The sequence below is a fragment of the Abramis brama genome, assembly GCF_963993115.1.
Source record: "Abramis brama genome assembly, chromosome: 16".
Lineage (NCBI taxonomy): Eukaryota > Metazoa > Chordata > Actinopteri > Cypriniformes > Leuciscidae > Abramis > Abramis brama.
Window position 1 is genome coordinate 2,987,379 of NC_139978.1, and position 27,658 is coordinate 3,015,036.

Consider the following 27,658-nt stretch of genomic DNA (forward strand, 5'->3'; position numbering starts at 1 on the left):
ATTTCAGAAGATGCTGGGTCTCATGGCCTCAGCATCATCAATGCTCCAGCTGGGTCTGCTCCGCATGCGCCCGCTGCAGTTCTGGCTGAAAGCGCGAGTCCCACGCCAAGCGTGGGCATCCGGTCTGCTTCGCCTCAAGGTCAATCAGAAGTGCGTCACAGCTCTGAAACCTTGGAAAGCGGACGACTGGTACCAATCAGGTGTAAGCCTGGGGACTTCCTCGAGGGTGAGAGTGGTGTCCACGGACGCATCCACCTCGGGATGGGGAGCGCTGCTCGAGGGCAGACCGTTCTTCGGCCAGTGGTCAGAACGGGAGAAGCTCCTGCACATAAACTGCCTCGAAATGCTGGCAGTAGACAACGCGCTGACGCGTTTTTGTCCCCAAATAAAAGGACGCCACGTCCTGGTCCGCTCGGACAACATGTCTGTGGTGTCCTACATAAATCGCCAGGGCGGCCTCAGGTCCAGGAACCTGTACAGGCTAGCAGAACGCCTCCTGGTATGGGCTCAGCGCAACCTGCGCTCGCTGAGAGCAGCGCACGTGCCAGGGCTCCTAAACATAGGACCAGACACACTGTCCAGGAACAATGTTCCGGCAGGCGAATGGTCTCTACACCCACAGACAGTCCAACTGCTGTGGAAGAAATTCGGCAGAGCGGAAGTAGACCTGTTCGCGTCTCAAGAAAGCAGGGGCGCGCTGGCTCATGTATGGCCCCGCCACCCGCTCTATGCTTTTCCCCCCGTCTCTCTCCTGCCTCAGGTGATAGAGCGGATCAGGGAAGAAGGATGCTCAGTACTGCTTGTAGCACCGTTCTGGGAAAACCAACCTTGGTTCCCAGTTGTGATGCAGCTAGCGAGCACTGCCCCGTGGCCAGTGCCAGTGAGGAGAGACCTCCTCTCTCAGGCCCAAGGCTCGATCTGGCATCCTCACCTGGAATTGTGGTCCCTTCATGTCTGGGCCATCAACGGGTACATGTTGAACTCCCTAAAGGAGTGTTAAACACGATCACGCAGGCTAGAGCTCCGTCTATGAGACATCTCTACTCCTCGAAATGGTCAGTGTTTTCGGGCTGGTGCACAGCCCGTGGCGTGTCACCCACAGACTGTGGAGTGACGGAGGTGCTTTCCTTCCTACAAGAGCTGTTGGATAAGGGCAGGACCCCTTCCACGCTCAAAGTTTATGTGGCGGCTATAGCAGCGTTCTCGAGAACAACGCTTGGTCAGTCAATAGGAAGAAACGATTTAGTCATCCGCTTCCTTAGAGGGGCTAAGAGACTGAATCCTCCCAGACCTCCCTCAGTCCCCGTATGGGACCTTTCTACGGTGCTGGAAGCCATGAAAGTGGACCATTTGAGCCTTTACAGACGATTGATTTGAAACATCTGTCTTTCAAGACTGTGTTTCTGCTGGCTCTCGCTTCAGTGAAGCGCATAGGGGACTTACACGCGCTCTCTGTGAGCACGACGTGCATGGAATTTGGGCCTAATGACTCAAAGGTTATACTCAAACCTAAGCACGGTTATGTTCCAAAATCCCTCAACACACCGTTTATGGCGCAGGTCATCTCCCTGTCAGCCCTACCGGTCCCTGATGAGGAAAGAGACACGAGCCTCCTTTGCCCAGTCAGGGCATTACGGGCTTATGTGTCTCGCTCGTCTGTTTTCAGACAGACAGAGCAGCTCTTTGTTTCGTTCAGCGGGCGTTCTAAGGGACTAGCCGCGTCGAAACAGAGCCTATCCAGATGGATAGTTGATGCTATAGCGCTAGCATACGCCTCCAAGGGCATGCAGTGCCCGTTGGGTGTCAGAGCGCACTCCACGAGAGGCATGGCCTCTTCGTGGGCCTGGTCGAGTGGGATTGCCTTGCAAGACATTTGTACGGCGGCGGGCTGGGCCTCCCCGTCTACATTTATAAGGTTTTACAACCTAGAGGTTCCCGCCCTGCAGGCCAGGCTGCTGTCGGTCTAGTTAACCAGTATTATCTGTCCTGATGCTATCAGCTCAGAATGCTGCGTCTACTGAGCACAGCTCGATGATCGACAGTGTAAAGCAGTAGCACAAAGATGTGCCTGGGCAAACTGTGTAAGACCCACATTACCCCATCAGTTCAGGCCGTACCCCGCCCTGTCTGTATGATGAAATTCGCGTCTAAGCGACGCTGCCATATGTGGAAGAGTGCGGCTTCGCCCCTCCCTCTTCCCGGACTCCCTGTGAGTTCCCTGGGTGATTGTGCACTATATGAACCCCGGGCTTTCGCCCTTGGGTCATTGGTGTCAGATCCCAGCATGCACGGCGTTTTGCATTGGGTCCCCTAGCGTAAGATATCTTACGCAGTACGAGAGACCTCTCGTAAGAGAACGTACTCGGTTACTAACGTAACCTCGGTTCTCTCTAGTAGAGCGAACGAGTACTGCGTATCTTGCCGTGCATGCACACGCTCTGGTTGCTTCGATGATGAAAAACCAGATAATAGCTGCCTGTGAGCGGTATTTATAGGCCTAGACCACGCCCGTTTCGGCGGGATGTGACGCAGCGGGCGCGAAGCACCCTCATTGGGTCTGGCATCACGCCAGGCCTCGCTCGATAGGCTGCTGCAGTTGCCGCAGAACAGCCAATAGGCGCGCGAGCTGCCTCGCCTATGTCTGTATGCTGCCGCAACGCGTTTTGCATTATTGAAAAATTAAGGATAATTTTTGGCTTCAATATCTCGCGGAAAAAGGATTTTCCCCTAGCGTAAGATATCTTACGCAGTACTCATTCCCTCTACTACAGATAACCGAGGTTACGTTAGTAACCGAGTACGTTTTCAGTTTGAATCCGATCATTTAAAAGTACACACTTAAATGTTTCTAAAGATATATGGCTCATAAATGTGTGACAAGTATTCGCTGAGTTTTGTTTCAGTTTATAGACGTGCTCAAGAAAAAAAAGTTCACCGCGACGGAGAGGCAGAAAACACACCCTGTTTATTTTCTTTATTTTACAAAAGCACAATGTTTTGATCTGATTGTAAGTGGACACATACAAAAGTAGAAATATCACAGATTCTTTTTTCATATTTCTTTTTTCTGTGTGACCATAAATGACGGAGTAATTTAAATGTATTGTGCTACAATGTGAAGAAAATCCAGCAAAACGCGCCCACGCGTTTGCCGACCTCAGGGGGTTAACAATATAGATTGTTTCAAAGCAGCTTTACAGAGATAAACGTATAATTTAAGGTAACAGAGATTGTTTTTGCTTTATAGCGGTTCTTTAATAAAGTTATTTTCCAGCTAAAGTTAGTTTTGATTGATTCGCTTCCGTCGCAACGATCATTTGTTATTAAATAAGGGGCCGCTAAGACGACACCATTCTCTCTACACAGACTTTAAACGCGAACCTGTGAGAAACGCTGATGGCATTCACAAGCGCATTAAGAATTGGTTCTATAGTTATGTGCGTTTGAATATATGTGCGCAGGTTTGTAATTCCCTACAAACCAAGCCTAAACAAAGTACTGGGCTTTCCTTATAAATTTTGATACAGAATTTTATTTTATTTTGTCACTTCGGGGTAGGTACGCGAAATGAATTTTCCCGACAACGCTTTATCTGTAGAGTGGTAAAGGGATCCTCCATAGGGAGAGACTAGTTGGCACTTCAGGACTGCGTTGTCATCGGGTCCAGGTGAAGGTCCTTCGTCAGATCTGGATACGGCAGGCTGCGGGAAAACCTCGGGATAAACAAAGACACTAAAATTAGCGTAGATACCATTCTTCTTCTGATGTAACGAGTATATCAGGATTTATGGGAAGTGTTCCCGGTTCCGGCTGACCTAATCTATGCAGCCTAATATGGAATTGTAGAAGTCTGTAATGTGTTATGTGTATGCTAGGTCAAAGAGATGTGTCTTTAATCTTGCTTTGAACTGACAGAGTGTGTCTGCTTCCCGGACAATGGTAGGAAGACTGTTCCAAAGTTTTGGTGCTAAATAGGAAAAGGATCTACTGCCAGCAGTCGATTTTGATATTCTAGGTATTATTAACTGGCCGGAATTTTGAGATCGCAATAGACGTGAAGGACTATAATGCGTTAAGAGCTCGCTCAAGTACTGCGGAGCTAAACCATTTAGTGCTTTGTAAGTAATCAGCAATATTTTAAAATTTATGCGATGTTTAATAGGCAGCCAATGCAGTGTTGACAGAACCGGGCTAATATGGTCATACTTCCTGGTTCTGGTAAGAACTCAAGCTGCTGCGTTTTGAACTAGCTGTAGTTTGTTTATTAAGCGTGCAGGGCAACCACCCAGTAGAGCATTACAATAATTTAGCCTTGAGGTCATGAACGCATGAACTAATTGTTCCGCATTTGTCAATGAGAGCATATGGCGTAATTTAGATATATTTTTAAGATGGAAGAATGCGGTTTTACAGATACTAGACACGTGACTTTCAAATGAAAGATTGGTATCAAAGAGCACACCCAGGATCCTAACTGATGATGAAGACTTGACAGAGCAGCCATCAAGTGTTAGACAGTATTCTAGGTTATTACATGAGGGAGTTTTTTGTCCAATAATTAGAATATCTGTTTTTTCAGAATTTTGAAGTAGGAAATTACTAGTCATCCAATTTTTTATATCAGCTATGCATTCCGTTAATTTTGTGAATTGGTAAGTTTCGTTAGGTTTTGAAGAAATATACAGCTGAGCATCGTCAGCATAACAGTGAAAGCTAATTCCATGTTTCCTAATGATATCTCCTAATGGTAGCATGTACAGAGTGAACAGCAGTGGTCCTAGTACTGAGCCTTGTGGTACGCCATACTGAACTTGTGATCGATAAGACATCTCTTCATTTACTGCTACAAACTGATAACGGTCAGATAAGTATGATTTAAACCATGCTAGTGCAATTCCACTAATGCCAACATAGTTTTCTAGTCTATTTAAAAGAATGTTGTGGTCAATGGTGTCAAATGCAGCACTAAGATCGAGTAACACTAATAGAGAGATACAACCACGAGCGGATGTTAAGAGCAAATCATTTGTGACTCTAATGAGAGCCGTCTCAGTACTATGGTACGGTCTAAATCCGGACTGAAAATCCTCACAGATATCATTTCTTTCAAGAAAGGAACACAGTTGTGAGGATACTGCTTTTTCTAATATCTTTGACAGAAAAGGTAGATTCGAGATCGGCCTGTAATTGACTAATTCTGTAGGATCAAGTTGCGTTTTTTTGAACAAGCGGTTTAATCATAGCCAGCTTAAAGGTTTTTGGTACGTATCCTAGAGACAAAGATGAATTAATGATATTAAGAAGAGGATCTGTGACCTCTGGGAGCATCTCTTTCAGTAGCTTAGTCGGAATAGGGTCTAACATACATGTTGTCGATTTAGATGAATTAACGAGTTTGCAAAATTCTTCCTCTCCTATAGCAATAAATGAATAAAAAATTTCCTCAGGGAGACTAAAATGCACTCCCTGATGCGATACTGTAGTAGACGGTTGCATAATTATAATTTTGTCCCTGATATTATCAATCTTATAAGTGAAGAAGTTCATAAAGTCATTACTGCTGTGTTGCTTTGAAACTTCTGGGCTTTAATGCTTTCTTTTTCATTAGTTTAGCCACTGTTTCAAATAAATACCTAGGATTATGTTTATTTTCTTCTAATAGGGTTGAAAAATAAGCAGATCTAGCAGCTTTTAAGGCCTCTCTGTAAGTAATCGAGCTCTCCTTCCATGAAATCCAAAATACCTCTAGTTTTGTTTTCTTCCAGTTGCGCTCCATTTTTCTGGCTGCTCTCTTAAGGGCCTGAGTGTGCTCGTTGTACCACGGCGTTGGAATATTTTCTTTAATCTTCTTGAAGCACAACGGAGCAGCTGTGTCTAAAGTGCTGGAAAAGAGAGAGTTTCTGTCGCAATATCAAGTTCTTCTAAGCTATCTGGAAAGCTGAGATGATGAAACCGATCAGGAAGATTATTGATAAAGCAATCTTTAGTGGCAGAAGGGATAGGTTTCACATATTTGTAACACGGAGTCGGCTTTGCAGCCTTGGCTAAATGTAATTTACATGAGACTAGATAATGATCTGAGATGTCATTGCTCTGCTGCAGAATTTCAACGGTATCAACATCTATTCCATGTGATAATATTAGATCTAGAGTATGATTTCGACAATGAGTAGGTCCTGACACGTGTTGTCTAACTCCAATTGAGTTTACAAAGTCTTTAAATGCCAATCCCAATGCATCTTTTTTATTAACTATGTGTATATTAAAATCACCAACAATTAGTACTTTATCTGCAGTCAATATTAATTCTGATAGAAAGTCAGCGAATTCTTTGATAAAGTCTGTATGGTGCCCTGGTGGCCTGTATACAGTAGCCAGCACAAATCTCAAATGTGATTTATCGTTTACACTATATATTTTTACATTAAGCACCAACACTTCAAAAGAAGTATATTTAAAACTTGATTTCTTAGTGGTTTTGAAAATATTACTATAAATTACAGCAACACCTCCCCCTTTGTGTTTCAGACGAGGTTTATGTTTATAACAGTAATCTTGCGGGGTGGTCTCATTTAAAGTAATATAATTGTCTGGTTTTAGCCAGGTTTCTGTCAAACACAGCACATCTAGGTTATTATCTGAAATCATATCATTAACAATGAGTGCTTTTGGAGTAAGGGATCGAATATTCAGCAACCCAAGCTTTAGCATTTGCTCATCTGTATTATATCTGTTTTTTATTTGTTGAACATCAATTAAATTTTTAACCTTAGATGAGTTTGGACGTTTTTTGGATTTCCAAATTCGGGAACAGACACAGTCTCTATATGATGATATCTAGGTGAAAGAGGCTCTATGTGATGGGATTTGACCTTGGTGATGCGAGGCCACTAGCAGACGGTCGGTTTAGCCAGTCTGTCTGCTTTCTGACCTGGTGCCCAATTTGTCATTTTTTATCTCTAAGACTATGAGTCAAATTACTAGAGAGAAGAGCAGCACCATCCCAGGAGGGATGAATACCATCTCTTTTCAACAGGTCAGTTTTAATCCAAAAACTTTCCCAATTGTCTATGAATTCTATATTATTAAGCGGACACCAATTAGACAGCCAGCCATTGAGTGAACACAATCTACTAACTATCTCATCACTCCTGCGAACAGGAAGGGGGCCAGACATCGTACTTGCGAGTTCACACACCTCTTTAATATTAATTTTGGTGATCTCCGACTGGCGGAGTCGAACATCATTAGTGCCGACGTGAATAATGATCTTAGAGAATTTACGATTACCATTAGCCAGCACTTTTAAATTTGCTTTGATGTCAGGCGCTCTGGCTCCCGGCAAACATGTGACTATGGTGGCTGGTGTCTCTATTTTCACGTTCCGTGTGTCGTGTGATCGAATCACCAATTACTAGGGCACAATCAACAGAATTCTCAGTGGGTATTTCACTGAAATCGATTTGTTATGGTAATCGGAACGGAAGAGTGGTTTTTTGATCCGCGACTAGAGCGATCCCTCACTGTCACCCATTTGCCTGGCTGCACAGGCACCAATTCAGCCGGAACCGAATCATGTAAAGAGTTCACTATGCTAGGCGCATCCAAAATAGTATCTAAAGCTCTAGCACTCTTACTATCCTCAAGTAAAGTTTGGATGCATCTCTAGTTCTGAAATCTTCTCCGTCAGCCTGACTGTCTCCTTGCATTTATCACATATAAATCCTATATTGCCAACAGAGAAGGCTATGCTAAACATGTGACATGAAGTGCAGGTGACAATAACAGGACAAGACATCACTCACCGTGTTTGTTGACTGATTCTTACTCACCTGGGCTTTTTATGAACTCAAAGGCGTGGATGCGCGGGAGAAAATAAATAAAAAATAACTGAGCGCACGGGTGGCGCGTTAACAGGCTAGCGAATTACTAGCATGTTGTGCTAATAATAACGGAAGCTAGCGATGTCAGGTTAATCTGAGATGTTGGGTAAGCTGTATTTAGTAGTATAAACAACTAGAAATGATAGTAAATGATGGTTCAAAACAGAAAGAAATACGAGGCTAAGACGGAGCTTACAGCGCCGAAGCAAACAAACTCACAGCAGGCAGCGAGGCAGACAGGAGCAATCGATCAGCGATCCAAGTAACGTCTATGTCTGCATTAACGTCTAACGTCAATGTCTGCCTATCTTCTTACCCAGGTCATTTTTTACTGCCATAGAAGGTATTATCTCCTCATTTATTTGGGCTGGCAAACACGCCAGAGCCGGTAGATCACTATTGCAGAGGAGCAGATCCTTTGGGGGTCTTGGCCTCCCTAGCCTTATTGGCTATTACTGGGCTGCAAATGTTCATAAGATTATGCTTTGGTTTACCTCAGCTCAGAGCAACTGGTGTCAAATCGAGGCCAAGTCATGCTCCTATTCTTCGCTCCAGGCCCTGGTTTGCAGTAGCCTTCCTTTTTCCCCGTCGCTTTATATATCTAATCCTATAGTAACTGGCACTCTGAAAATCTTGGCACAAATTAGGCGCAACTCTGGCTGGCTCACCTTTCCTCAGACAACTCCTATTTGCAAACCATTTATTCCTTCCTGCTAAAATTGACCCTAGATTCATGTTTTTTGCTAGGAGTGGCCTCCGATATTTCAGAGATTTGTATGTTAACGGCTGTTTTGTTAGCTTTGAGCAATTGCGCACAACTTTTAACTTCAGCGGCTCTGATTTTCTAAGATACTTCCAGTTATGGGATTTCGCTAGAACCCACTCCCCTCAATTCCCTCAAATCCCACCCCCAAGTGGCATATATCTAATTATTAAGGCTGAGACTCTACCCAAGGGCCATATATCTTACTTCTATAACCTACTTTCCCCATCTTTTGATTCTGTTGTCAACAAAATTAGGACCAGCTGGGAGAACGAACTGCAGATTTCCCTGTCTGATGACTTTTGGGAAAAAGCCCTGCGAGCAGTCAGTTCTTCCTCCAGCTGTGCTAGGTTTAGTCTTATTCAATTTAAAGTGGTACATAGGATTCAGATTGACAAATTGACAAAAACTCAAGTTAATACCATTGCTTTTACCTCTCTAATTGCTCGTCGGAAAATTCTGACTCTGCAAAGACCACCCATTGGCCCAACGACGGAAGTCCAACGGTATGGGCGAAGGTATAATGCGTGTATGTCTTTTCAGCGCTCCAGTGAAATTCACTTAATTTATTGGGATTTAGTTTCAATATTACTTTAGCTTTGCGCTTAATCTGACTCCAATTTCAAATGATAATCAAATTTAGATTGTGTTTCTTATTAGAAAATAATCATAAATATTGATTATGAAGTAATTTAGATATTTGATTACTCTGGGTATCCCATAATTTCAAATATCCGTTCATTAGGGACCCAGTGTTGCTTTGAGACGTCACGCCGTGAATGTGCACTCACGATCACAAACTAGCCAGTTCTACCAGAAAGACTCGGGAGAATAAATACTGTGACAATTATCCATTTATTAGCAACCCAGCAAGCAATAAAGTTCTTTGGCGTGGGCCCCGTCCGTAGCTCGCAATCTGAGGGTCCGGACTCTGCATATCCTGCCTGAAGATCAAGGCAGGGGCGCAGCCGACCCCCGTGAGGTATGGAAGGGACCATCCTGGTGGTGGTGGTGAGGAGGATGGAGGGAAGGATTCAATTTGGAGGAGGTGGGGAGGATGGTGGTGAATTGAAGCGTCAGCATCTGCGAACTCAAACATGAGTAAGTACCGATCTTTTATACCACAAGTGTTGGAATGTGATTGGATAGATAAATAGAGTGACGTAACAATTAAGTCTTCCTGGCAGAACTTAATGCTAGAGCTTTCATTTCTGAAATAGTCAGAGAGTGCAGTGCAACTATTTTACCCTAAGCGGCCGCTCACTGCTGACTCATGACAAAGGTGTCATTTTTTTAATAGTTGCCAGCTTGCAACGTGCTAAGTCAGTGATAGTCAGACATCGGAAGGTCTCCTTAATGATGTGCCCCATGCTCCATTCATAGTGCCTTTGTTTTGATCTATCCTGGACAGAGATTTGCGGAAACACCAGACTGCACATTAATCTACTAGGAAGAATGATTTCAGAATACTTCAGAATAAATCAAGATGTAACATTTATTTGTCAGGTAAAAATATATCATGCCAATTACACAAGTGATTAAAAGCCAATTCAGAAATAATAAATACATGACATCAATTACTCAAAGATGACTCTAAAAGTAAGCAATGCATTCCTGATAGAGACATGCAGTGGTGTGTGAGTGTGTTCCAAGTGTAAAACTTGAGAAGACACTGATACAGCACTGCATGGGGGTTTTCTGGTTACAGGTTCCCAAAGACTGCTCTGTCACCTACCCTTAAATACCCAGACCAGAACAAAAGGGTTATACCAATATTTAGGGTTGTTTTGGGTCAATTAATTTACCCCAGGGGGTAGCACCTGGTTTCGGGGGAGAGGGGAGATATCTTGAAGAGACATCACCCAAAGAGGAGAACAGGTCTCCTAAGTTCTCAATCTTTCTCAGTATACCAATGACTGCAATGAAATTAAGACCATTTTACCAATCGCACTGACATTTAAAAATGATACCATTTAAAATGAATACAAACAAAAAAAAAGAAAAACAATAGTTTCACAAGATACATCATATGGGATATATAGACATTCTTAGTGAACTTGTGGTGACTTGACTCAGGGGGAGAGGAAGGGAGGAGGGAGAGGGGAATGCAGAGATAAGGTAGGAGAAAAGTTTGGACAGGATCTTTGGACAGGACAATGTCCTGTGATCTTTCTTTGCAATCTTGTGTCCAGGGTGTGTTTTATTGCTTTATTGCAGGGTGAGTTTTGTCTTAGCAGGAAAATCAGTTCTTACAACTTTATGGAAGTCACCCTTACCACCGTCATTTAAAGCCTGGCTATGTGACACATGGTCTTTCTTAAAACTTGAGAAGATAAAGTTTACTCTCAGAGGCTCTACTGATAAATTTTATTCTCATTGGAAACCACTGATTAATTATGTGAACCAGCTTTCTGTTAGGGAAATGTCTGTGTAGTGGCATATTTAGTATTTGTCTACATAGGTTCCTACCTCCCTATACCTCACTTTCTGCCTGCCACACCATAAGCCGCTTTATAGGGGTAATTGAGCCATAGCCCTCATAATTCCTGCTGATCCATGAATCCTGGCAACCTGGCACAGCGCCCTGGGTGTCGGCAACTACTAACTTTTTTCTACAGTTCACTCAGTCCTCCTAACTTACTCATTTGTTTTATTTGTTATTTGTTATTTTGTTTCCTGATTTCGCTCTTTAAGAGCTTTATGTATGTATGTGCGTGTGTACATATGCGTATGTGTGTCAAAGCATATATATATATATGTCTAGTGATTGATTTACTTTTTTTTTTTTCTTATTATTATTTGTTAGGGATATGGGATGAAACCACAAAAGGACATTTGTTTTGAAGAATTGTTCATTCTGAAAACACAAAATGGAGACTTATATTGTATTATGTTGCAAATATTGTTTGAACGCTGTATCCAATAAAGAATATGAAAAAAAGCAAAAAAAGAAAGTGGGATCCAGATGCAGCAAACATTTTTTCAAACAAACATAATCAAAGTAAATCCAGGCAAAACTGATAAATGCAGACACATGCAAGGAAGGCAAACAAAATTGACAACAAGCGCACACAACATACACATGCACGCACACACGCAAAACATCCATAGGAGGACAACACCAGACAAAGAACATGAGAAACACTTGGGTATATTTACACTCAAGGGGAGATTGGCAAACAAGACACACGTGGGAACAATCATGAACTAATCAGCAAGAAGAACTACAAAGGACTACAAAACATGGCACAGAACAGGAAATAACAAAAGTCCAAACAAGACAAGGGGAACACAAGACAGGAATCATGACAGGTATAGTCTAGGGGCCTGTACCATGAAGCCGGTTTAGGGGGATAGCCAGGTGTGTTTCAGGTTAGTTTGCGCCAACTCTGGGTTTTAGGCACCATGAAAGTGGTTTGGCTTTTAGCGTGTTCATCGCCATAGTAACTAACGCTCCACGGTAACCTGGTCCGGGTCAGGTGATGTTCCAGGTGAGAGGTTGCAAACCGAACTTGGACCAATCAGCTGTGAGCAAAGTGTCACATGTCTGATGCGATAACGTCACTCCACCTGTTTCCACTGTAAGATCACTACACAGCAAATGACTTTTAAAGACAAAATCGTCTGGCTTTTAGAAATGCTTATTTAGAATCATAACTTTGTATGATTTAGATATTATTTATGTAATTATTGTACCCTTAATCGATCACACGTACAATTTTAAATACGCTTTAGAATCAATAGATAAAGCTATAAAATGACTGCATGTGAGCTTAAATGTTAAATTCTCTCTATACCTTTATCAACTGTATAAACTAACTTCACAACTTTTACTTGCACTGATATAGCAAGACTTTTTATTTTAATTGTCCTCTTTCATAGACAGCTATTTTCTTCTTGTGTAAATTTGTTTAAATTCTTTATATTTTTCAATATCGTAATATTCTGTAGTGAATCGCGTTGTTTCTCTCTTGAGAAATGAATCTCAGTTTCCCTCTTTCTCAGCCTGTGATTGGCTGTTCACTACTGATGTCACTCCTAAACTCAGGATCAAAGCCTGAGCTGACAGAGAATGTTGTTGAACAGCATCATGGTACCAACAAAGCCTGGTTGGATTGGTTTGGTTTTGTCAACTCATCCTGAAACCCTGAGTTTGTTCAACTACCATCATGGTACAGGCTAGGGCTGTAATCTCCTAGTCGATTAGTCGATTTTCTTTGGTTGATTACAGCCCTAGTACAGGCCACTGATGTTGTTCTTTGACTTGTTTCAACACACCTTGATCAGAAGCTCCACCCTCTTACAGCACTAACCAGGAAGAGACTGACTTGTTATTTCTCTTTTCTGCCATATGGACTTTGTCTCGACAAAAGCAATAAAGAATCAGTGATCGGTGGAGTACGAAGGGAAAAACTTTACAGAACAATTTGAGAAGTTTGTTTCTGAGCAAGTTTGTTTCTGATCTTTGTGATTCTCATGGGGATTTGTTTTTTAAACCGTCGTTCAGAAAGTGAAAGTAAAGTTTAGATTGCTGGAGCTCAAACTGTGAAAATGGCTTCACTAAATTTATCTGAAGAAGAACTTTCTTGTCCTGTGTGTCATGAAATCTACAAGGCTCCTGTTCTTTTATCCTGTAGTCACAGTTTCTGTAAAGAGTGTCTTCAACAGTTCTGGAGAACAAATGGAACTCGGGAGTGTCCTGTCTGCAGGAGAACCTCAAGATCTAATCCTCCATGTAATCTTGTGTTAAAAAACTTGTGTGAGTCGTTCCTGAAGGAGAGAAATGAGAGGCGTTCATCCGGGTCTGCGGAGATCTGCAGTTTACACAGTGAGAAACTCAAACTCTTCTGTCTGGAGGACAAACAGCCTGTGTGTTTAGTGTGCAGAGATTCAAAACAACATGACAATCATAAATTCAGACCCATCAGTGAAGTGGTTTCATCATATAAGGTAAGACAAATGTTTCTTGATTCACATGTAAAGAACCATAACGAGTCATAAACACAGATCGTTCCGGTTACTAACGTAACCTCGGTTCCCTGAGATCATGAGCATTGCATCAGTAACTGACGCTTATGAGGAAAACTTCCCTGAATACTGAAGCCTGATTGGTTCACGTCAGAGCACCTGCACAGACAAAGGGCTTTTTCAGTCCGCAAAAACTGGACCGACTGCCTATTTAAGTCACACCGAAAGCCATTTTAGTCTGAATCTTTCTACTGATGAGTGGCAGCGGAGTTGTGTACAGTTGCACGACAAACTAGAGTCTAGACAATACTCATTCCCGTTATCTCAGGGAAACAGGGTTACGTTAGTAACTGGAACATTCCCTTTCGATACTGTTCACTCGCCTTACATAAGTAGCTGACACTTATGGGGAACGCAATCCAATAGCGCCGTGCTACTAGCGCAGAACGGAAGAGAGCTTTATGACCTGAGCTCTAAAGGCCATGGAAAGCATCTTAGGCACATAGCCTTGTCTTGGTCTAAGGAGGACTTTACTGTCATTAGGCCCAAATTCGATGCAGAATGCGTCCACTGAAAGAGCCTGCCGATCACCAACTCGCTTGACCGATGCCAGAGCCAGCAGAAGGGCGTCTTTAGCGAGAGAGGCCGAAGGTCGGCCGTTCTGAGGAGCAAAGATCTTTGTGCGCTCAGGCCTTTGATTAGGCCAAAAGCAGCCAATCATTGAGGTAATTCAGGATGCGAACTCCCATCTGTCTCAGCGGGAGAGGGCCGCATCCACAAATATCATAAAAGTGCGCGAAGCAAGAGACAGTCCGAATGGTAGGACTGTAGGTTGGTAAGCCACCCCTTTGAACGTGAATCTCAAGAACTGTGATGAAGGGGTTATTTGGATATGAAAGTATGTGTCCTTCAGATCCACTGATAAAAAACAATCAGATCTGTAAGAGGATTTGTTTCAAAGTTAGCATTCTGAACGGCCAAAGTCCTCCTCGGAGCCGCCAAATTAAACCTTGGCACTTGCACCAGATGAGGGAAGCAGGGAGCCCTGCAGGAGCAACACTCGTATTTTGTAACAAATGTCGCTCAAATTTGCTCTTTTAAAGGGGTCATATGACAGTTCTAAAAAGAACATTATTTTGTGTTTTTGGTTTAATGCAAATGTGTTTACACGGTTCTAGGTTAAAAAAAGTCATTATTTTAATATTTTATCATTTTATTGTTGCTCCTCTATGCCCCGCCTTTCTGAAACGCGTTAATTTTTACAAAGCTCATCATTCTGAAAAGCGCTTGTGCTCTGATTGGCCAGCGATCCAGTGCATTGTGATTGGCCCGAATACCTTAAGCGTGTGACAGAAATGTCACGCCCCTTACCATATTTGGAACATCAGCTCCCAAAGCAATAATGACAGGTGATAATGTCGGTACCGTACTAACTTATCAATTTGAGCCTGAATCTGATCCGGAAAATGCAGAGGGCCAAGCTGATCGGGCTGAACTTTGCCAGCGCGACTGGACCAGAACGCATCAGATTGGTAAAGTTTTATTTCATTGGGGACATAATTACTGATTATAATGACTTGTACTGTCTTTTTACACGTCGCGCCACGCTACGGGGGAGAACACTTTGTAAACTGCTCAAAACTCGCGTTTGAATAGTCAGTAGCAAATTATTAAAATATGAAAACATACTTACAGGCTGTGTCTGTGTGTCAGAAGTGCCAGACTGTACTAGCAAAGATGGAATTGCCCCATTTTTTAGAATCAGCCTTTTTGCACAGCCGGCCTTGTACTCTCGCAGGTTCTGGAAACAGTCCTCCAGAAAATATGCAGCACACGGTCGAATATTTTGGTTTTACTTTTCTGGAACAGAGTTGTAAATAAAGCTTAACCACTGTTTTCTAATTTTGTCCTCTTTTGGAAGGCCAAACAAAGTAGTTTGGCTTTCGCAACAAAACACAGCGTCTCCGCGACTTGCCAGCGCCGGTGGCAACAATAATACAGCGAGAATTAACCCTCTGGGGTCTAAGGTGTTTTTGGGGTCCTTGAGATGTTCTGACATGCTCTTACATTTGTGCTTTTTTCAGTTGCTTATAAACATATTAATGGCAAAGGTGTAATTACACTCTATTTAGCACAAACAGGGCTACCATAATATGTGAGCAACATGTATGTACATGTTTGTATTTTTGAGAAAATAATGTTTATGCATGGTTATTGAAAAAACTAAAAATGAAAATTTCTGAAATAAGGCCACAAAACACATACTAAATATGTGTACATAAGACTTCTGAATAATGCATTTTGTCGCCTAGAGTTTTTTCTTCAAAATGATGTGAAAATCATCCTGCCAGTCGTTCACATAAAACAATACATTGATTTAAATTTTGTAACACACTTTTTGTTTGGAAAGGCAATATGCGGGTGGGCGTGATTCACACCTGAGGAGACAATGGGCCCGCATAATGAGGCTGCATACTTAATGAGCCTTTCATTCAGGTGTGTGACTGAGCCACAAAAAAGAATGCAAGGACAATATATATATAATTGGTTCACAGTTGTTGTTGTTTTTTCCACAAATTGTGCTTGCAAATTGTATAATATCCAAGGTAAACATTTCTAGTAATTGTGCAGTTAATTGTTCTCATACTGTATTTTCAGATTTGGAATATATTCTCTACCCAAATGTGTCACTAATAAAGCATAATAAAATTATTTAAAGAGAAGGCTTATAATGACCTTTTAAGATTTTGTTTACATCTATCCTTGTATATATATATATTTATTTTTTATTTTTTATTTTTTTATTAAAAAGGTTATACAATTACAACAACATTTAAAATTGTAACAATATTTCCAGTGTAAGCTTTCTTTGTAAAAACTAAAGTATACATGTTATCATACATAATTCAATTCATGTGAGCAGAAATTGGCAACATTATAAGCTTATTTGATGTGGCCGTATTTTACTGTAAAAACTTTATAATCTATCCGATTTTGTAGTCGATTTTTACTCATCTCGGTATAGCAATAGAGTTTGGTAAAAGCTGTTCATTCATTCATACACAGAAACGCGATTCAAACAGTCTTTTTGCGTACAGACACTTGCGATTAGAACAAAGCAGATATAGAACTGACCTATTCCTCAGCCGGATCCGTTTGCTCCTAGAAATGAAACTTCCAGAACTTCTGAGGTAAATTTTCCAGGATTATTATTAAGATAGTATTCCTGACAGCGTCGTAAAGTCCATGAGTCTGAAAGTGAACTCGCTGTGTGTTTTATCCAGCTGATGTGGGCGTTTCACAGGTTTGTATGGATCGCCTCACATTTGCGTTTGAATAGCGCGCTCTCCGTGGACGGAGTCACATTAAAACTTAATGAGCTGAGATGAGAACGACTGACATCTCTCTCTTTTTATACATATTACATAAACTGTGAATATTTGTTTTTTTATAAAAATTACTTCTTTTAAAAGAAGAGAATTCAAGCTTCATGCCTGTGTGTCTGTATGCCTGTTTGACTGAGTATTCGCTGAGTTACAGTTCATTTTCGGACGCGTTTCAGAATTGACTTCACTGACACAGAGAAGGCAGAACTCACATCATGTTTATTTTTCTTTATTTTTTCAAAAAGCACAACACTTTGTTTTTATTGTGAGTATACACAAAAATAATCCACACGTAGCCCTCAAACCGTATTCACTTTATAGCCCTTAATTCTGTAATTGTGGACAAATGTGGGCACAGAGGACTCAGATGTGACCCTATTTTTTATTTATTATAAATGTTATATCACTGTCTTCGATAAAATTTTGTCTATCCATTTATGGTGTGTTTTTTTATTTTGGGGGTATTTTTGAATTTATTTACTTCAAAAAGTACCATATTTTCTATGTAAATTATGCTTATTTTTTTGAGTGTGAGTTTTTGGCATGATAAGAATATTGTACAGGATCAGCCCTTCATTTGTGTGTATGTGTATGCATTGTATTGGATCTATTGATTTATTTTTACAAAAAAACAAGAAGAATGCTCTAAATTACAGTTTTTGCTCTAAATTACATTACTTTCACTTTCACTTTCACTGTCACTGTCACTGTCACTTTTTCCCATTCATTTCTATGGGTGCCCATTTTTGACCCAAATACAAGATTAAGGATTTTTTTTTTTTCACCCACTTAACATTGTAGAATTGAGTAAAAAAAAAATGTGTGTGTTCAGGAGGCAAACTTAGGAAAAGTGGCCAAGTCTTGTACCGCTCAGATCAAGGGAAGTATTTTTTAAAAATAAATCAAAATTATTTTGCCCACATTTGTCCAGAATACGGTTTTAGGGTTAACAGGATCGATTGTTGTGTGAAATTTGTTTGTAAAATCAAAGTCAACAGAGTATTTTTGAATCTCTTTTGAACTGATAAGAAAAAAAGCGAGCTGGTATCGATACCGCCGACCCCAGGGGGTTAAAGTTACACCTTCTTTCTTTGCGTATACATCTGGGTGGTGTTATGAAACTCTGTCCCCACACACACTGATGTAGGTTTGTGGCGGCGTGTTTGAATGAAGCATTATAGGAAGGCATGGCTAAACCTTAACTTTTACAAAGAATATCTCTTTGGGTTTGAGACTTTGAGCTTTGTGACACTGCAGATCTTAAACAGCCACTAAAGAAAAACAAGAAATCACATCATATGACCCCTTTAATAATGATATTTTCTCTTGAAGAGTTGGATAGCCACAGGGGAAAAGCACAGAGCTACAGGTGTCGAAGCGCCGTTAATCCACTGCTTGAGGCTCCTATATTCTTCTCTTTGGAGACAGCGAGGAGATGATCTTCACACTTGAAGGAGAAAACTTCTGATGAAAATAGTTTTCAGCGGAACTTAAATATGCAGTCGGCCACGTCCGTTTTGGCGGGCTGAAAAGCCATTTGTCTGTACAGATGCACAGACGTGAACCAATCAGGCTTTAGTATTCAGTGTTGATCTGATTGAACAGGGCTGCAGTGATCAGGACTGGTTGTGTTTAGTCCAGCTAAACTAGATTATAAATGCAGTTTCATAGATTTGAGGAATTAGTAACTACGGGAGCAAATACATTTTCACGCCGGCCCAGTTGGTATTGGATAATTTGTTTCAATAAATAACATTGTCATTTACAAGCTGTACTTTGTGTTTACTCAGATTGCAATTTCTGAATCAATTTAGTATGAGATGTACACAAAAACAGAAGAAATCAGGATGGGGGAAAATACTTTTTCATTGCATTATATCATCATGTCACTGTATTGTCTTCTCTTCACTGTAATCTGGTGTTTTATTATTTTTTTGGTCAATTCTAGAAGGAGCTCAATACAGCACTGAAGTCCTTACAAGAGAAACTTAAATGCAATAAAAAAATGAAAGGAGAGTTTGAGAAAAGAGTTCAACACATCAAGGTGAGGAAACAGAAACGAGAGTCATTTTCATTACAGCTGTTGGATCACTATATACAGTTATGATTTGATATAATAGATTCCAGTTTATTATTTCTGTAAATGACTAGCAGCAATCTGCTTCTGGATCCGTTTTATGTCGGGTATCCGAGTTTATCTTGGATATTAATGATGTGTGTCGATTGAGATGACTGAAGTGAATGTGCTTTGATATCAGTCTCAAGCTAAGCACACAGAGCATCGGATTAAACAGCAGTTTAAGAAGCTTCATCAGTTTCTCAGAGATGAAGAAGCAGCTACAGTCACTGCACTGAGGGAAGAAGAGGAGCAGAAGAAGCAGAGGATGAAGGAGAAGCTGGAGGAGATGAACATACACGTCTCAGCTCTTTCACACACAATCAAAGACATGGAGGAGATGATGAAAGCCAATGACGTCTGCTTTCTGAAGGTCTGATTCAGATCATTGGTTGATTGATTGATGATTGATTGAGTTCTTGATGATAAATGGTGTGTTTGTTCTGCAGGAGTTTCCAGTCTCAATGGAAAGGTCAGTGATCTGCTCCTGTCTCTGGTCTCTCTGGTTCTGATCCAAAGCCACTGCAGTTCTGACTCCTGAATGTTCTTCCAGAGTTCAGAGCTCACAGCCGGATCCACAGATGGCTTCTGGAGCTTTGATTCATGTGCCACGATACTTGGGCAACCTGCCGTTCAGAGTCTGGAAGAAGATGCAGGACATCGTCCAAAACAGTGAGTCTGACTGCAGGAGATCTGAGCTGGACATGATGGATGGGTGGAGAGTTAGAGGCTCTTCATGATAAAGATAGATAGATGAGTTTGATGTTTGTTAGGAGGTTACAATTAAAAAAAAATTAGTCTCAGAATAATAATAATAACTAGAATGTAGTGGTGCTTGCAGTGGCAAAACTTGAAACTAGGTAGATTCTGACAATTAGCATTTTGCTAACATGATGCTAACACATTTATCATGTTGTTAACATGATTAGCATTTTGCAAACATGCTTTTAACCAAATGTTAACAAGATTAGCATGTTGCTAGCATGATGCTTACACAATCACCATGTTGCTTGCATATTTTAGCAAGATGCTAATATGATTAACATGATGCTAGCATGATTAACAAGTTGTTAACATGATGCTAGCATAATTCACATGTTGTTAACATGGTGCTAACATGATTAGAATGCTGCTACTGCATTTTAGTTAACATTGTTGCCATGTTTCAACACTTAGTTAATCACTATTAGCATGTAGCTATTCTGCTAGCATGTGAAGCATGATGGAAGTCCTGTTTGCTAGCATTAGTCATAGGAGCCAACCACCATGTCTCTACGATGTTCTGGTGCAGAGATATAGGTGTTGCTGAACAGTTGCTAGGGTACTCTGTTTAGTTGCTAGGGAGTGGCTTGGCATCTGTCAATGATGTTACTTCAAAGGCTGCTTGCCAGTATGAATGATATAAACCAACCGCAACTCCTCTATGACATTCAGATTAGAAGATATCCCTCTTTGGATTTGGGTTGCTAGGGTGCTCGACACCCCTCCTTGAACCACCACCTTACCGTGGTGGAGGGGTTTGAGTACCCGAACGACCCTAGGAGCTATGTTGTCTGGGGCTATATGCCCCTGGTAGGGTCTCCCAAGGCAAACAGGTCCTAGGTAACGGGTCAGACTAAGAGCGGTTCAAAAACCCTTTATGATGCCTATAAATTTGAGGACCGTGATGGTGCCCGGCATGGCGCAACCGGGGCCCCACCCTGGAGCCAGGCCCAGGGTTGGGGCTCGCATGCGAGCGCCTGGTGGTCGGGCCTCCCCCCATGGGGTCCGGCCGGGCCCAGCCCGAAGGAGCGACGTGGGGCCGCCCTCCCATGGACCCACCACCTGCAGGAGGGACCGTAAGGGGCCGGTGCTTAGTGGATCGGGCGGCAGTCGAAGGCGGGGGCCTCGACAACCCGATCCCTGGACGCGGAATCTAGCTCTAGGGACATGGAACGTCACCTCTCTGGCGGCAAAGTAGCCTGAGATTGTGAGTGAGGTTAAGAGATTCCGACTAGAGATAGTTGGGATCACCTCCACGCACGGCTGGGGCTCTGGAACCACACTCCTTGAGAGAGGATGGACTCTTCACCACTCTGGAGTTGCCCATGGTGAGAGGCGGCGGGCTGGTGTGGGTTTGCTTTAGCCCCCCAGCTCAGCCGCCATGTGTTGGAGTTCACCCCGGTGAACGAGAGGGTCGCTTCCCTGCGCCTTTGGGTCGGGGATAGGTCTCTCACTGTCGTGTGCGCCTATGGGCCAAACGGCAGTGTAGAGTGCCCAGCCTTCTTGGAGACTCTGGGAGGGGTGCTGGCAAGTGCTCCAACTGGGGACTCCGTCGTTCTATTGGGGGACTTCAACGCCCACGTGGGCAGCGACAGTGACACCTGGAGGGGCGTGATTGGGAGGAACGGCCCCCCTGATCTGAACCCGAGTGGTGTTCTGTTATTGGACTTCTGTGCTAGTTACAGCTTGTCCATAACGAACACCATGTTCAAGCATAAGGGTGTCCATCAGTGCACATGGCACCAGGACACCCTAGTCCGGAGGTCGATGATCGACTTCGTGGTTGTTTCATCTGACCTCCGGCCGTATGTCTTGGACACTCGGGTGAAGAAAGGGGCGGAGCTGTCAACTGATCACCACCTGGTGGTGAGTTGGATCCGATGGCGGGGAGGAAGCTGGACAGACTCGGCAGACCCAAACGTACTATGAGGGTCTGTTGGGAACATTTGGCCGAATCCCGTCAGAGAGATCTTCAACTTCCACCTCCGGCAGAGCTTCGACCAGATCCCGAGAGAGTCTGGAGATATTGAGTCCGAGTGGACCATGTTCTCCACCTCCATTGTCAACTCGGCCACCCGGAGATGTGGCCGTAAGGTCTCCGGTGCCTGTCGAGGCGGCAATCCCCGAACCCGGTGGTGGACACCGGAAGTAAGGGATGCCATAAAGCTGAAGAAGGAGTCCTATCGGGCCTGGCTGGCTTGTGGGACTCCTGAGGCAGCTGACGGGTACCGACAGGCCAAGCGGACTGCAGCCCGGGTGGTTGTGGAGGCAAAAAATCGGGCTTGGGAGGAGTTCGGTGAGGCCATGGAGAAGGACTATCGGTCAGCCTCGAAGAGATTCTGGCAAACCGTCCGGCGCCTCAGGAGGGGGAAGCAGTGCCCTACCAACGCTGTTTACAGTGGAGGTGGGCGGCTGTTGACCTCGACTGGGGATGTCATCGGACGGTGGAAGGAATACTTCGAGGATCTCCTCTTCCATTGAGGAAGCAGAGGCTGAGGGCTCGGAGGTGGACTCGTCCATCACCCGGGCTGAAGTCACCGAGGTAGTCAAGAAACTCCTCGGTTGCAAGGAACCGGGGGTGGATGAAATCCGCCCCGAGTACCTCAAGTCTCTGGGTGTTGTGGGGCTGTCTTGGCTGACACGCCTCTGCAGCATCGCGTGGCGGTCGGGAACAGTACCTTTGGACTGGCAGACCAGGGTGGTGGTCCCTCTTTTTAAGAAGGGGGACCGGAGGGTGTGCTCCAACTATAGGGGATCACACTTCTCAGCCTCCCCGGGAAAGTCTATGCCAGGGTACTGGAGAGGAGAATACGGCCGATAGTAGAACCTCGGATTCAGGAGGAACAGTGCGGTTTTCGTCCCGGTCGTGGAACACTGGACCAGCTCTATACCCTCTCCAGGGTGCTGGAGGGTTCATGGGAGTTTGCCCAAACAATCCACATGTGCTTTGTGGATTTGGAAAAGGCATTCGACTGTGTCCCTCGCGGCATCTTGTGGAGGGTGCTCTGGGAGTATGGGGTCCGGGGCCCTTTGCTAAGGGCTGTCCGGTCCCTGTACGACCGGAGCAGGAGCTTGGTTCGCATTGCCGGCAGTAAGTCAGACTTGTTCCTGGTGCATGTTGGACTCCGGCAGGGCTGCCCTTTGTCGCTGGTTCTGTTCATAATTTTTATGGACAGAATTTCTAGGCGCAGCTAGGGGCTGGAGGGTGTCAAGTTTGGGGACCACACGATTTCATCTCTGCTCTTTGCGGATGATGTTGTCGTGCTGGCCCCATCAGACCAGGACCTTCAGCATGCACTGGGACGGTTTGCAGCCGAGTGTGAAGCGGCTGGGATGAGAATCAGCACCTCCAAATCCGAGGCCATGGTTCTCAGTCGGAAAAGGGTGGTTTGCCCGCTTCAGGTTGGTGGAGAGTTCCTGCCTCAAGTGGAGGAGTTCAAGTATCTTGGGGTCTTGTTCACGAGTGAGGGAAGGATGGAACGGGAGATTGACAGATGGATCGGTGCAGCTTCTGCAGTAATGCTCTCGATTTACCAGTCAATCTACGTTCCTACTCTCATGGGTGAGCTGTGGGTCATGAGCTGTGGATCATGACCGAAAGGACAAGATCCCGGATACAGGCGGCCGAAATGAGCTTTCTCCGCAGGGTGGCTGGGCGATCCCTTAGAGATAGGGTGAGAAGCTCGGTCACTCGGGAGGAACTCAGAGTAGAGCCGCTGCTCCTCCACAGCGAGAGGGGCCAGCTGAGGTGGCTCGGGCATCTTTTCCGGATGCCTCCTGGACGTCTTCCCGGGAAGGTGTTCCGGGCATGTCCCACTGGGAGGAGACCCCAGGGAAGACCTAGGACACGCTGGAGGGACTCTGGGAACGCCTCGGTGTCCCCCTGGAAGAGCTGGAGGAAGTGTCTAGGGAGAGGGAAGTCTGGGCATCCCTGCTTAGACTGCTGCCCCCGCGACCCGGCCCCGGATAAGCGGAAGAAGATGGATGGATGGATGGATGGAGGGTGCTCGACAATGGTTGCTAGGGCGTGGCTAGGAAGTGTTGAAGGAGATTCATGTTTATAAGTCAAACACAACAGACAGTCATAATAAACTAATTTAAAACAAAACACAGACTATAAGAGCCAATAAAATGAAGATGATCAGATGCTGCTGAAGATCAGACACACACTTACAGTTTTTCACCTTCAGCATAAATCTCAACAGATCTCATTGATTTGTTGTTATTTAACTTTTCCAAAGTATCAGTTTCTCTTGATGGACACAAATGTCTGAATCTCAAATTTAATGTTTGTAGTTGATGCCGTTAATCGCTGATGATAAAAACGAGTGTGAAACTAATAACAGCACTGACAGTGATCAGAGGAAAATGTGTTTGATCAACAGGACGAGTGTCATAGTTCATAATAATGTGTGTTGGGTTCACTCTTGATCATTATATGAAGATCAGAATAAAAGCATCTGTTGATTGTGTCTCATCAGCTCCTGTGATTCTGGATCCAAACACTGCTCATCCAGAACTCGTCCTGTCTGATGATCTGACCAGAGTGAGAAACAGCGGGAACTATCATCCTGTTCCTCATAATCCAGAGAGATTTGACCGGTATCTCTGTGTTCTGGGTTCAGAGGGTTTTAACTCAGGAACACACTGCTGGGATGTGGAGGTTAAACAGAGTAAACGCTGGACTCTTGGAGTAACTACAGCATCAAACCAGAGGAAGGGATGGGTTTTCTTCAACACTGATGTCTGGTGTGTGGAGTATGGATGGTCTTTAGCTTCTAGTTTTCGTGTTGAACAGGCTCTTGATCGTGTGAGAGTGAATCTGGACTATGACGGAGGAACGGTGTCGTTCTCTGATCCTGTAACTAACACACATTTACACACATTCACAACCACCTTCACTCACACACTCTTTCCATTCTTCTGTTGTTATTACTCTATGAGGATTTTACCGGTCAATAGTCAGTAAACGTCACTTTACATATTTCCAATATTTAATCCATATCACATGAGTAAGAGTGCTGTTGATCTGAATATCAGTACGGTGGCTGTGATTGGGCCATGATGATCACATGACTGATATCCAGCACTACAGCAACACTCAGATCAATAAACAAGAAGTTTTCATATATTCATTTATATTCCACTTCACACAATTAGACCGATTAGAGACTGTTTTAGCATTCATGTTTTCAGGATAATTGACATTTACCTGATTATTTCAGTCAATGTGTCTTTATTAATTTCTAAACCTTTTGCATCATAATTATATATGATTATATCACACAATTATACCAATTAGAGACCATTTTAGACAATTACGGACAAGTACAATGCAAAATGTTAAAGATAAACACAAGGCATCGTGGTGCAGTTCAGAGTATGTACAACAAAGAATAATAAAAAATAAATAAAAATAAACAATACTGTGATAAAAGGTTCTATATAATATCACGGCATGTAACATGAATTTGAAAAGCTTTTGATGTTTTTTTAAATATTTTATAAGCTTTTTGTTTTGTGATTTCATGTTTGAAAGAGTTTCAATGTATATTGTGAGATCAATATTATAAAAGGTAATATATGAAGGTTTCTTTTGAGTTATTTTTGTGTTTTAGAATATAAAACTTTGCCAAAATAATTAAGATTAATCATATAATTTTGTTTTTCAAAAAATATGGGTTTCAAAATCAAAGAAAAATGTCATGAGGTTCTAAATTAAGAGTTCTGTTGAATTTTTTGTCATGTCTATTTTAAAGTCAGTCCAAAAAGAAATAGAAAAGGGGCAATAAAAAATGAAATGTTCAATATCTTCAAATGATGTGTTACAAAAAGTACATTTATGACAAACAGTATGAATATACTGTATCTACTAATGGCTGCATTTACAGGATAACATCTATGAATAATTTTGTAAATGATTTATTTTACTTTATTAGAAATAACATATTTATATGGTAATGCCAAAATATACAATGAGGTTTAAGCCATTTTGATTTACAAAAAGGATTGGATCTGACATTAAAGGAATTTCTTAAATTGTTATTAAAACGTTTATCAAAACCGGAGAGACCATTTACAAAAAGTTGGGGATTTTGTAAGATTGTTAATAATATATACATTTGAGAACTGGGTTAAGATAATTATGCCATTGGGGATAGCCTTAATTACTTTAATTCTTTTTCATTTACAATATATATATATATATATATATATATATATATATATATATATATATATATATATCTTGAAATAAAATGAGGGGAATTGTCATCGTGTTAGTTTATCAGTGTAAGCTGTGTTCTATTATTATCCTCGTGTGTGTTTGCTTTATAAGTTCATCCCTCACATTCATTCTCTGTTCGGTCTATGTTGTATTTGGTGTGTGTTGCCTGTCCTGTCCTGGTGTTATTTGTATTACCCTCATTAAACTGGAACTTTATTCACCATCTTCGTCTGCCTTCCTGCAACCACCTATGACAGGCATGTTTAATTGCCCATCAATAAACTGCTTTACAATTAAAATGTTGTGCCGAACCCAATTCTCCATGTACAACGACTTCTTATAATGGGCCCTATCTTGCACCCAGCGCAATTGATTTTGTACACGACGCATGTATCATTCCTATTTTGCACCCGACGCACAGCGGACTTTTCCCTCCACAGACGCACATCGGTAAATTAGGGAATGAACTTGTGCTCCCGGGGGCGGTTCAGCGAAAAGAGGAGGCGTGTTCCGGCGCAAACGTTCCCTGGTGTTATTTTGCAGGTTTAGAAAACAATTCCGCCACTGACCAGGAAAAACCTAGTCTGAAGTCAGTGGCGCGTTGCGCATGTTATTCATATGCTATTTTAAGGGCGCATGCTTGGCCATAATGTAGCGTGTGCACAACGCACATACACTTTGCTTCTCTACTCTACACAGAAGCAGCAGTTTTCATTTTTGCAAAAAATACATTACAAAGAAAAATATTACCACACGAGGGAAATAATTTTTGTGTCCATGAAGATGTGAAAAAATAGGCATAAATCTAGCTTACACATTTACCCAAATTATTATACGCCTGTTTAAGCGAAGCTAATTTGGGTGTGTTTCTCCATCCCCAATGTCACTTCTCTGTGTTTTACGGCCCTGACGAGAACATCGGTCTCCTCGGCTGTGAACCGCTCCTGGCAAATCCGCCATTATAATAGCAATCCGCCATGGAACAAGTGCGTCTGCTCTTAAAGGGAATGTGAGATGTCGATCTGATTGGTTTATTTCACGTTATGCCCAAACCACACCTATGAGTAATGAAGCTTCTTCAGACCAACACATTTTAGATTTGCGTCGAGCGCAAGAGTCATTTATCCCGCCGGTATAATAGCAACAGCGCCCGAAACCCGCCCACAAAGTTACTTGCGTTTTGCATTTGATACTTGCGTTTCAGATCGTTAAAATAGGGCCCCATGAATGATATCACCTATGTTCAAATAAAACACCAAAACTGTGTTTGTACAAAAGTGAGCAGAACAGTAATGCTTGTTTGTGATAATTGGCCAAAGCAATAGGAAGTTTACCAGTTATATAAGGACATTGCAACGAAAAAAATTAATACCACCAAATTTAAAAAAAGGAAAAAAAAAGGGAAAAAAAGGGAGGATATTGAATATATTTGTTAGATTTTTTTTTTTTAATTTAAGCCAAATAATTTAAGATTTGATTGAAAATAGTCAAATTAAGAAAATTGAACCCACCATCAGATAATTTATCATCAAGGACACTTTTGGACTCCGGGTG

General features: G+C 42.6%; 1 protein-coding gene across 1 annotated transcript; it reads left to right on the forward strand.

Moving 5' to 3' along the window:
- Nucleotides 1–26,325, forward strand: LOC311066101 (nuclear factor 7, brain-like). Its single transcript, XM_084087099.1, has 6 exons — nucleotides 1–13,596; nucleotides 18,949–19,044; nucleotides 19,259–19,489; nucleotides 19,566–19,588; nucleotides 19,670–19,788; nucleotides 24,360–26,325. The coding sequence occupies exons 1-6, from the start codon at nucleotides 13,198–13,200 to the stop codon at nucleotides 24,845–24,847; spliced, it is 1,356 nt and encodes a 451-aa protein (XP_083943225.1). The 5' UTR covers nucleotides 1–13,197; the 3' UTR covers nucleotides 24,848–26,325.
- The last annotated feature ends 1,333 nt before the right edge of the window (nucleotides 26,326–27,658 follow it).